The 12,047-nt window shown below is 48.1% G+C and overlaps 1 protein-coding gene across 1 annotated transcript in view; it reads left to right on the top strand.

The window, feature by feature from the left end:
- The window catches only part of dnah1 (dynein, axonemal, heavy chain 1), a 62,868-nt gene that overhangs the window by 30,694 nt on the left and 20,127 nt on the right, over positions 1 to 12,047 (top strand). Inside the window, exons 45-56 of the mRNA XM_021569659.2 lie at positions 196 to 374; positions 469 to 699; positions 1,196 to 1,392; positions 1,479 to 1,614; positions 1,695 to 1,903; positions 8,934 to 9,105; positions 9,183 to 9,374; positions 9,540 to 9,650; positions 9,767 to 9,952; positions 10,083 to 10,274; positions 10,384 to 10,551; positions 10,678 to 10,869. Coding sequence (XP_021425334.2) covers positions 196 to 374; positions 469 to 699; positions 1,196 to 1,392; positions 1,479 to 1,614; positions 1,695 to 1,903; positions 8,934 to 9,105; positions 9,183 to 9,374; positions 9,540 to 9,650; positions 9,767 to 9,952; positions 10,083 to 10,274; positions 10,384 to 10,551; positions 10,678 to 10,869 — 2,165 coding nt within the window. The remainder of the gene's footprint in view (positions 1 to 195; positions 375 to 468; positions 700 to 1,195; positions 1,393 to 1,478; positions 1,615 to 1,694; positions 1,904 to 8,933; positions 9,106 to 9,182; positions 9,375 to 9,539; positions 9,651 to 9,766; positions 9,953 to 10,082; positions 10,275 to 10,383; positions 10,552 to 10,677; positions 10,870 to 12,047) is intronic.

Genomic DNA, 12,047 nt, shown 5'->3' with positions numbered 1-12,047 from the left:
CAGTTGACAGTGAGAGGACGTTTCTTTTTTTGCTGAGTTTAGTAATTTATGTAGATTATTAATACGAGTAGATGTTGATGAAATTCTAAACTATTAAATTGTTACTGGTCTTTTACTCACACAAAGGTAAAGTTCTCCATATGTCTTTGCTAATTTTATATCCAACCCGTCTCCCTTACCCCTCTTTTCCCTCAGGACCTGTTCCAGAGATCCAGCCTCTGAACGGGCCTCTGGTGGACGCCACTATCCGTGTCTACGCCACCATCACTTCCCAGCTCCTTCCCACACCAGCCAAATCCCACTACACATTCAACCTTAGGGACCTTTCCAAGGTCTTCCAGGGCATCCTGATGGCAGAGGCTACCAAGATAGAGGTAAATGACTGACGGCTCAAACAGGAGATCATACAGTATAGAAACCCTGAAAGGCTCTTCAAACGGAGGATGTGCTGCTTGTTTTGATTCTCAGGACAAGATGCACTTGCTGCAGTTGTGGTACCATGAAAGCTGCCGGGTGTTCCAGGACCGGCTGGTGAGTGCAGAGGACCGGGACTGGTTTGATAAGCTCCTACAGGCCCGCATTGAGGAGTTTGGCTGCAGCTTTGAGGATGCTGTGCCCTGCCAGCCGGTCCTGTTTGGAGACTTCATGATCCCCGGAGCTGACAACAAAGCCTACCAGCTCATTGAGGACAGGGAGAAGGTGAGACTTCACTGCTAAACTTAAAGGGCAACTCCACCACTTTTCAACCTTGTTTTCATCATCTTCAGAACAATGCCAGTGCAAACATACAGTATGTGAAAACAGCACATTTCTACAAAAATATAAAGTTACAAAGTTCTACCCGATGGCTTCATCAAAAGTTAAAGAATTTTAAAAACAGTGTTTGTCAACACTATGAGATTTGCTGTGACGTGGGGAGCAAGAAAATACCCTCCCTTGGACTAGAAACTCGTTGCACTTTTTGAAAATCACTTTTTTTTAGGACCTTTCTTATCTTTTTAACCACAGATCATAGAATCACGCTGTTTTCACATATGTAGACACTGGTTTGGTATGGGAGATGATGAATATGAGGTTGAAAAGTGGCGGTATTACCCTTTAAAAGACTTCCATAAAAACGTTTGGTGACACTACTAGGGTAGTGATGAGATTTATGGGTGTTTTTCATCCCAATACTGTATTGTGACTCCCACAGCTGGCCAGAGTCATGGAGGAGTACATGGATGACTACAACCAGATCAGCACCACCAAGATGAAGCTGGTTCTCTTCATGGATGCCATCCAGCATGTGTGCCGCATCAGCCGCATCCTGCGCCAGCCCCTGGGAAACGCCCTCCTCCTGGGGGTCGGGGGCAGCGGGCGCCAGTCACTCACCAAGCTGGCCACGCACATGTGAGGCTCATACCTTCTATTTTATTAAACATCTGAAAGAATGTTACTGTGATAATATGGTGTTAATATGTTGATTTATACCTCAGGTCAGACTATGAGTGTTTCCAGATTGAGCTCGCTAAGAACTACGGCCACACAGAGTGGAGGGAAGACCTCAAGAGCATCATGCTGAAGGCTGGCCTGCAGAATGTACAGATCACCTTTCTGTTTGTAGACACACAGGTGAGTACTTTTTCACAGTGTCAGCACTTACACATACCCACTTATCGACATGCCCTCTAACCCTGTGTGTTTTACCTCAGATCAAGAGCGAGTCGTTCTTGGAGGATGTGAATAACATCCTGAACTCTGGTGACGTGCCCAACCTCTATGCGGTGGACGAGCAGGAGCGCATCCTGACCGCTATGAAGCCTGTGGTGCAGGACCTAGGCCAGCAGCCCACCAAAGCCAACCTCATGACTGCCTACATAAAAAGAGTCCGCAGTAACATCCACACCGTGCTCTGCATGAGGTCAGACTCATGGCACTGTATCCATACATGTACAGTGCATTCGGAAAGTGTTCAGAGCCGTTGATTTTTTCCACATTTTGTTACATTACAGCCTTATTCTAAAATGAATTAGATTTCATTTTTTCCTCATCAATCTACACACAATACCATGTAATGACAAACCCCCCCCCCCCCCCAAAAATTGACATTTTTCTCATTTCTTACAAATAGAAAAACAAAATATCACATTTACATAAGTATTCAAACCCTTTACTCAGTACATTGTTGAAGCACCTTTGGCAGCGATTACAGCCTTCTTAGGAAGGAGTCTTAGGAGTCTTCTTAGGAATAACGCTACAAGCTAGGCACACCTGTATTTGGGGAGTTTTTCCCATTCTTGTCTGCAGATCCTCTCAAGCTCTGTCAGGTTGGATGGGGAGTGCCGCTGCACAGCTATTTTCATGTTTCTCCAGAGATGTTCGATTGGGTTCAAGTACGGACACTGGCCACTCGAGGACATTCATAGACTTGTCCTGAAGCTACTCCTGCGTTGTCGTGGCTGTGTGCTTAGGGTTATTGTCCTGTGGGAAGGTGAACCTTTGCCCCAGTCTGAGGTCCTGTGCGCTCTGGAGCAGATTTCTATCGAGGATCTCTCTGTTCTTTGCTTCGTTCATCTTTCCCTTGATCCTGACCAGTCTCCCAGTCCCTGCCGCTGAAAAACATCCCCACAGCATGATGTTGCCACCACCGTGCTTCACCGTACGGATGTGGCCAGGTTTCTTCCAGACGTGACGTTTGGCATTCAGGCCAAAGATTTCCATCTTGGTTTCATCAGATCAGAGAATATTGTTTCGCATGGTCAGCGTCCTTTAGGTGTCTCTTGGCAAACTGCAAGCGGGCTGTCGTGCCTACTACTGAGGAGTGGCATCCATCTGGCCACTTTACCATGAGGCCTGATTGATGGAGTGCTGCAGAGATGGTTATCTTTCTGGAAGGTTATCCCATCTCCACAGAGGAACTCTGGAGCTCTGTCAGAGTGACCATCGGGTTCTTGGTCACCTCCCTGACCAAGGCCCTTCTCCACCGATTGCTCAGTCTTGGTGGTTCCAAACTTCTTCCGTTTAAGAATGATGGAGACCACTGTGTTCTTGGGGACCATCAATGCTGCAGTAATGCTTTGGTACCCTTCCCCAGATCTGTTCCTCGACACAATCCTGTCTCGGAGTTCTACTGACAATTCCTTCAACCTCATGGCTTGGTTTTTGCTCTGACATGCTCTGTCAACTGTGGGACCTTATATAGACAAGTATGTGCCTTTCCAAATCATGTCCAATCAATTGAATTTACCACAGGTGGACTCCAATTAAGTTGTAGAAACATCTCAAGAATGATTAATGGAAACAGGATGCACCTGAGCTCAATTTTGAGTCTCATAGCAAAGGGTCTAAATATTTATGTAAATAAGGTATTTACGTTTTTTATTTTTAAAACATTTGCAAAAATGTCTAAAAACCTGTTTATGCTTTGTCATTATGGGGTATTGTGTGTAGATTGATGTGGAATTGTATTTTATTTTATCAATTTTAGAATAAGGCTGTAACGTAACAAAATGTGGAAAAAGTCAAAGGGTCTGAATACTTTCCGAATGCACTGTATATCTGCCTATCACGCCTACACTGTCACTGTTGCACACACACTCCGTCACACACACCACCATGCACACACCCACCCACTGCTTTTGCTGCTGCCATACTGTTTACTATTATTAATCCTTCTACCGGTCACTTTCTCCTAATCCCTGCCTTCATGCACAGTACCAGTCAAAAGTTTGGACACACCTACTCAGTCCAGGGTTTTTCTTTATTTTTAGTCTTTTCTACTTTGTACAGTATTAGTGAAGACATTAAAAACTATGAAATAACACATATGGAATCATGTAGTAACCAAAAAAGTGTTAAACAAATAAAAATATATTTTATATTTGAGATTCTTCAAAGTAGCCACCCTTTACCTTGATGAAAGCTTTGCACACTCTTGGCATTCTCTCAACCAGGTTCATGAGGTAGTCACTTTATGCGTTTGAGCCAATCAGTTGTGTTGTGACAGGGTAAGGGTGGTACACAAGAACTGCTCAAATATGCAAAGAGAAACGACAGTCCATTATTACTTTAAGACATGAAGGTCAGTCAATACGGAAAATTCCAAGAACTTTGAAAGTTTCTTCAAGTGCAGCCATAAAATTATGAAACTAGCTCTCATGAGGACCGACACATGAAATAAAGACCCAGAGTTACCTCTGCTGCAAAGGATAAGTTCATTAGAGTTACCAGCCTCAGAAATTGTAGCCCAAATAAATGCTTCACAGAGTTTAAGTAACAGACACATCTCAGCATCAAGTTCAGAGGAGACTGTGTGAAACAGGCCTTCATGGTCGAATTGCTGCAAAGAAACCACTACTAAAGGACACCAATAAGAACACAACACTTTATTGGCCAATGGACAAGCAATGGACATTAGACCGGTGGAAATCTGTCCTTTGGTCTGATGAGTCTAAATTTGAGATTTTTGGTAGGTGAACGCATAATCTCTGCATGTGTGGTTCCCACCGTGAAGCATGGAGGAGGAGGTGTGATGGTGTGTCATGCGTCCTCCGATACACAACCCAACCTGCTTCTTAACACATCCAACCCGGGAGCCAGCCGCACCAATGTGTTGGAGGAAACACTGTGCACCTGGCAACCGTGGTTAGCACGCACTGCGCCCCGGCCCGCCACAGGAGTCACTGGTGCGCGATGAGACAAGGACATCCCTACCGACCAAGCCCTCCCTAAACTGGACGACGCTAGGCCAATTGTGCGTCACCCCATGGACCTCCCGGTCGCGGCTTGGTTACAACAGAGCCTGGGCGCGAACCCAGAGTCTCTGATGGCACAGCTGGCGCTGCAGTACAGCGCCCTTAACCACTGCGCCACCCGGGAGGCAATTCAAGGCACACTTAATCAGCATGGCTACCACAGCATTCTGCAGCGATACGCCATTCCAGCTGGTTTGAGCTTAGTGGGACTATCATTTGTTTTTCAACAGGACAATGACCCAACACACCTCCAGGCTGTGTAAGGGATATTTGACCAAGAAGAAGAGTGACGGAGTGCTGCATCAGATGACCTGGCCTCTACAGTCACCCAACAATCACCCAACATCAAACCAATTGAAATGGTTTGGGATGAGTTGGACCGCAGAGTGAAGGAAAAGCAGCCAACAAGCAGCATATGTGGGAACTCCTTCAAGACTGTTGAAAAATAATTCCAGGTGAGGCTGGTTGAGAGACTGCCAAGAGAGTGCAAAGCTGTCATCAAGGCAAAGGGTGGCTACTTTGAAGAGTCTAGAGTCCATTATGGAACGTACAGTGTACGCCGGGGACCCCTCGATGTCCAGAGGGGGCGGAGGGACCTCCGGCACCTCACCTTCACTGCGGTAAATGTCAGCGCTCCTCTTCTGCCGTCCACCAGCTTGTTTAAGTGATTCCTGGACTGCTCTCCAAGTCTCCTTCGAGCGCTGCACTCACTCCTCCACCGCAGGAGCTTCGTTCTGGCTCTGATGCCATGGTGCCAGGACCGGTTGGTAGCCCAACATGCACTGGAAAGGTGACATGTTAGTGGAGGAGTGCGGAGTGAATTCTGAGCCACCTCCACCCATGGGACGTACCTCGCCCATTCACCTGGCCGGTCCTGGCAATACGACCACAGAAACCTACCCACATCCTGGTTCACTCTCTCCACCTGCCCATTACTCTCGGGGTGAAAACCCGAGGTCAGGCTGATCGAGACCCCCAGGAGACCCCACGGAAGACGTGGGTAAACAGTCTGTAGGGCCGTATGGAGACCGGGCAACGGGATGAGACGGCAGGACTTAGAAAACCGATCCACAACAACCAGGATTGTGGTGTTCCCCTGAGACGGGGGAAGGTCGGTGAGAAAATCCACCGACAAATGCGACCACGGCCGTTGTGGAACGGGGAGGGGCTGTAGGTGTCTAGGAGCCTTGCTCTGAGCGCACACCGAGCAGGAGGAGACATAAAATGTCCTTGGCTAAAGTGGGCCACCAGTACCTCCCCCTAAGACCCCGCACTGTCCTCTCAATACCAGGATGACCCGAAGAGGGTAGCGTATGGGCCCATCGAATCAAACGATTACGAACACCAAGCGGCACATTCTGAACACCCGCTGGACACTGAGGAGTTGCAGGTTCCAACCGTAACGCCCGCTCGATTTCCGCGTCCACCTCCCATACCACCGGTGCTACCAGACATGAATCTGGAAGGATGGGAGTACGATCGATGGTCCGCTCCTCGGTGTCATAGAGACGGGACAGTGCGTCGGCCTTAGTATTAAGGGAGCCTGGCCTATAGGAGATCGTGAACCGAAATCTGGTATAAAAAAAAACATTGGCTACCTTGCTTGACGCGGATTCAATCTCCTCGCTGCCCGGATATACTCCAGATTACGATGGTCAGTCCAGATGAGGAAAGGGTGCTTGGCCCCCTCAAGCCAATGTCTCCACACCTTCAGAGCTTTTACCACAGCTAACAACTCCCGGTCCCCCACGTCATGCTTCGGTGGCGTGCCCTAGCGCTGGGACAGCACGGCTCTAACCCCAGCCTCGGACGCGTCCACCTCCACTATGAACGCCAAAGAGGGGTCCGGATGAGCTAGCACGGGAGCGTCGGTGAACAGCTCCTTCAGACGACTGAAGGCTCTGTCCGACTCCGCTGTCCACCGCAAACGCGCCGGCCCCCCCCTTCAGCAGTGAGGTAATGGGAGCAGCCACCTGACCAAAACCCCGGATAAACCTCCAGTAGTAATTGGCAAACCCTAAAAACAGCTGCACCTCCTTTACTGTGGTCGGAGTCAGCCAATTACGCACGGCTGCAACGCGGTCACACTCCATCACCACTCCAGAGATGGAAATGTGATAACCCAGGAAGGAAACGACTTGTTTGGAGAACACACATTTCTCAGCCTTGACGTACAGGTCATGCTCCAGCAGTCGCCCAAGTACTTTACGCACCAGAGACACATGCGCGGCGCGTGTGGCAGAATAGATTAGTATATCATCGATATACACCACCACACCCTGCCCGTGCAGGTCTCTGAGAATCTCGTCTACGAAAGATTGAAAGAAGGCTGGAGCATTTTTTCAACCCATACATCGTGAAGAGGTACACATAATGGCCAGATGTGGTACTAAATGCAGTTTTCCACTCATCTCCCTCCCGGATACGAACCTAATTATACGCACTCCTAAGGTCCAGTTTTGTGAAAAAACGCGCTCCTTGAAATGATTCCACCGCCGTGGCGATGAGAGGTAGCGGGTAACTAAACTCCACTGTGATGGAATTTAGACATCTATAATCAATGCACGGACGCAAACCTCCCTCCTTTTTCTTCACAAAAAAGTAACTTGAGGAGACAGGTGACATGAAGGGCCGAATGTACCCCTGTCCCAGAGATTCAGTGACATATGTCTCCATAGCCACTGTCTCCTCCTGGGACAACGGGTACACGTGACTCCTGGGAAGTGCAGCGTTTACCAGGAGGTTTATCGCGCAATCCACTCGTTGATGAGGTGGTAATTCTTTTTACAGAAAATGATAGCCAAATCGGCATATTCAGAGGGAATGCGCACAATGGAAACCTGGTCTGGACTCTCCACCGTCGTCGCACCGATGGAAACTCCTCTGCACCTACTAGAACACTCCTCTGACCACCCTTGGAGAGCCCCCTGTTTCCATGAAATCTCAGGATTGAGATTAGCCAGCCAGGGAATCCCCAGCACCACTGGAAACGCAGGTGAATCAATAAGGAAGAGACTAATCCGCTCCTTATGATCCCCCTGCGTTACCATGTCCAGTGGAACCATGGCCTCCCTGACCAGCCCTGACCCAAATGGCCGGCTATCTAAGGAGTGCACGGGGAAGGGTTGATCTAGCGGCACCAGCGGAATCCCTAGCCTCAACGCGAGTCCACGATCCATAAAGTTCCCAGCTGCGCCTGAATCGACTATCGCCTTATGCTGGAGAGAGGGAGAAAACTCAGAGAAAGAAATGTGACCAACAGGGAGCTCTGGGTGAGTGGAGCCGCCGCTCCATCGTACTCCCTGGGGAGCGCCAGACGAAGAGCACTGGATCCGGACACCGCCGGAGGAGTAGGTGGAGGAGGGGCTGGGGGTGAGGTAGGGAGACCACTCCTCTCCAATTGGTCCAGTCTCTCCATCATTTGATTGCTGACTCGATTCGGTGGAGAATGGCCGTATGACGGAGGACACGCTCCTCCATGGATGGGAGAAGGGGTGCAGCTGCTCCTGCTGACTCCATGGATATGTTGCGGGCTTCTGTCACACAGCCAGGAGTGGTGGGTGCGGAGTCGAGAGCAGAGGATAATGGGGGAAACCGAACTTGGGCACCAAACAGTCAGTGAACATAACACGCAACCAACCTAGACTAACAGAGAACAAGCCCGCACAAAAGCAGGCGGGCCTAACAGGCTTAAATAGTTCTGAACCAAAACTCAAACAAGAAACAGGTGCAACCAATAAGACATAACAAACAGAAAATGAAAAGGGGATCTGTGGCAGCTAGTAGCGCCGCCCGAACAGACAGGGGAGCCACCTTCGGTGGAAGTCGTGACAATAGCTTCCTCTCTTATTTGATATTTGTCATGTTTTCTTTATTATTTATAGTTATATTTGTATTAGTTATACTACTGCACTGTTGGGAAGAGCTTGCAAGGTAAGCATTTCACTGTTCTTGTGCATGTGACAATAAAACTTGAACTGAACTGCTCACTCACAGCATCTGAAAGGTACAGTAAAGAGATCAGCTAATGACTTGAACCTCTACTAATTTCTCTTTACCTCTCTCCACCTTCTTTTTTTTTTTACCTCACCTCCATCTCTTCCCTCACTCTCCTGTCCTCACCTATCTTCTCTCCACCTCTCCGTTCCTCACCACGCCCCTCCTCCCTGCCTCTTTTCCTCCTCTCCCCATGTCTAGTCCTATAGGGGAGGTGTTCCGTGCGCGGCTTAGACAGTTCCCGTCTCTGGTGACCTGCTGCACTATAGACTGGTTCAGTGCCTGGCCAGAGGAGGCCCTCCAGTCTGTGGCTGCCTCCTTCCTCTACGAGCTGCCAGAGCTGGAAGCCAGCCCCACCGCAATGAAAGGCCTGGTGAGGAGAAACAGAGTGTTTGTTTGTGTTCTTGTCTCCTGCCAGCCTCCCCTCACCACTGTTGTGTCCCTGTCTAGATTATGATGTGTGTGGAGATCCACCAGATGGTAGCCAGGAAATGTGCGCAGTACCTGGCTGAGCTGTCCAGATATAACTATGTCACGCCCAAGAGCTATCTGGAGCTACTCGCAATCTTCTCCTCTCTCATCGGCCGCAAGAAACAGGAGCTGCACAGTGCCCGGCAGCGCATGAAGACTGGCCTGGACAAGGTGAGAGGAGGGACCCTCAATGCCACAATTTTGTATCTAAGAGGTCATCTTCTCTTCTGTGTCTTTTGCTTCAAATGTATTTTGTATGCTTTAAATGTGTGTCTGTGTTCATATGGGTCTGCGTTTAACCGTGTGATTTTACTGTGTGCCTGTGTGTGTCTATAGCTATTGAGGACAGCAGAGGATGTGAGTAAGATGCAGGAGGAGCTGGAGATGATGAGGCCTCTGCTGGAGGAAGCTGCCAAGGACACAGTGATCACCATGGAGAAGATCAAGGTAAATTAGACCAGGGAGCCTCATCAGGCTCTTTAAATGCCTGTATATGCTGTATCCTTTATATAGCACATGTGTTATGCATGTTAATCTTTGTGTGTGTGTGTGTGTGTTGACAGGTAGACACTGTGGTTGCAGAGGAGACCCGTACGGCGGTGCAGGCAGAGGAAGCCAAAGCCTCACAGAAAGCATGTGTGGCCGGTGCCATCGCTGAAGACGCCCAGAAAGACCTGGATGAAGCGCTGCCAGCTCTAGATGCCGCCCTCACCAGCCTCAAGTCTCTCAACAAGAACGACGTTGTTGAGGTGACATTATTTTGCCCTGTATGGTGGTTGGTTTATGGTTGTACTTATACTTTTGGCTTGTTGTTTTCCTAGATTGCTCTGTACTGTATGAGGGCTGTTGTACTGTATGACTGGGGCTGGGTCTCTCCAGGTGAGGGCCATGCAGCGCCCGCCCCATGGGGTGAAACTGGTGATAGAGGCTGTTTGCATCATGAGGTCCATCAAGCCTAAGAAGGTGGCCGGAGAGAAGCCAGGCACCAAGGTGGACGACTACTGGGAGCCTGGCAAGAGCCTTCTGCAGGACCCCGGGAAGTTCCTAGAGGGCCTCTTCAAATTTGACAAAGTATGTCAATGTCCTGAGGACACGTTATCCCAAACAAAGCTTTTTACTTTCTTTCAGTTTAAAAGGAGCTTTTTGACTGGAATCATTTTGGCACCGATCTCCTCTGTAGGAAAATATCCCAGACTCCGTGATCAAATTAGTACAACCCTACATTGATAATGAAGAGTTCCAGCCAGCCAACATTGCCAAGGTGTCCAAGGCCTGCACCTCCATCTGCCAGTGGGTGCGAGCCATGCACGTGTACCACTTTGTGGCCAAGGGTGTGGAGCCTAAAAGAGTATGAATATATTTGCTTTAAATGCTCCCCTCTCTTGTACAACAAGACTATTGCATCTGCATATGCACTATTTGTGTGAGTGTTGATGTGTGTATCTTTCATTCCTGTGTGTGCGTGCTCATGCAGAAAGCTCTGCAGGAGGCCCAGGAGGACCTGGCTGTGACCCAGCTCATCCTGGACGATGCCAATGAGAAGCTGGCACAGGTGGAAGAGGGCATCGCAACGCTGCAGGCCAAGTACCATGACTGTCTGGCCAAGAGAGACGAGCTGGACAACAAGTGCCAGCTGTGTGAGAACCGCCTGGTCCGCGCAGACAAGGTCAGAGAGAGAGCGATGGGGACAAAACTTCTGCATGGCTTGCTGTTTGCGGTTTTAGACTGGGTTTCTGTATAGCACTTTGTGACATCTGCTGATGTAAAAACGGTTTTATAAATACATTTAATTGATTGATTGATTGAAAGCTCCCTGATAACAACACACATATTTGTGCTGGCTTGGTAGGTGCAGGACAAATCTAAAAGGATATAGAGGCCAGACCATACACAGGGTTGCAAAGAATTTATAAAAATTACCAGATTTAAAAAAAATCTGGGTTATTAACGGGTCATTTTGGTAATCTGTGTAAGTTTGGGTAATTTAAACTTGATTAATATACAGTTGAAGTTGGAAGTTTACATACATCTTAGCCAAATACATCTAAACTCAGTTTTTCACAATTCCTGACATTTAATCCGAGTAAAAATTCCCTGTTTTAGGTCAGTTAGGTTCACCACTTTATTTTAAGAATGTGAAATGTCAGAATAATAGTAGAGAGAATAATTTATTTCAGCTTTTATTTCTTTCATCACATTCCCAGTGGGTCAGAAGTTTACATACACTCAAATAGTATTTGGTAGCATTGCCTTTAAATTGTTTAACTTGGGTCAAACATTTCAGGTAGCCTTCCACAAGTTTCCCACAATAAATTGGGTGAATTTTGGCCCATTCCTCCTGACAGAGCTGGTGTAACTGAGTCATGTTTGTAGGTCTGCTTGCTCGCACACGCTTTTTCAGTTCTGCCCACACATTTTCTATAGGATTGAGGTCAGGGCTTTGTGATGGCCACTCCAATACCTTGACTTTGTTGTCCTTAAGCCATTTTGCCACAACTTTGGAAGCGTGCTTGGGGTCATTGTCCATTTGGAAGACTCATTTGCAACCAAGCTTTAACTTCCTGGCTGATGTCTTGAGATGTTGCTTCAATATGTCCACATAATTTTCCTACCTCATGATGCCATCTATTTTGTGAAGTGCACCAGTCCCTCCTGCAGCAAAGCACTCCCACAACATGATGCTGCCACTCCCGTTCTTCACGGTTGGGATGGTGTTCTTCGACTTGCAAGCTTCCCCCTTTTTCCTCCAAACATAACAGGTCATTATTTGTATTTATTTATTTCACCAGTTAGGCAAGTTGAGAACAAGTTCTCATTTACAATTGCGACCTGGCCAAGATAAAG

Source organism: Oncorhynchus mykiss, chromosome 17 (genome assembly GCF_013265735.2).
Source record: "Oncorhynchus mykiss isolate Arlee chromosome 17, USDA_OmykA_1.1, whole genome shotgun sequence".
Taxonomy (NCBI): Eukaryota; Metazoa; Chordata; class Actinopteri; order Salmoniformes; family Salmonidae; genus Oncorhynchus; species Oncorhynchus mykiss.
This window is presented reverse-complemented; position numbering and strand designations above follow the sequence as displayed.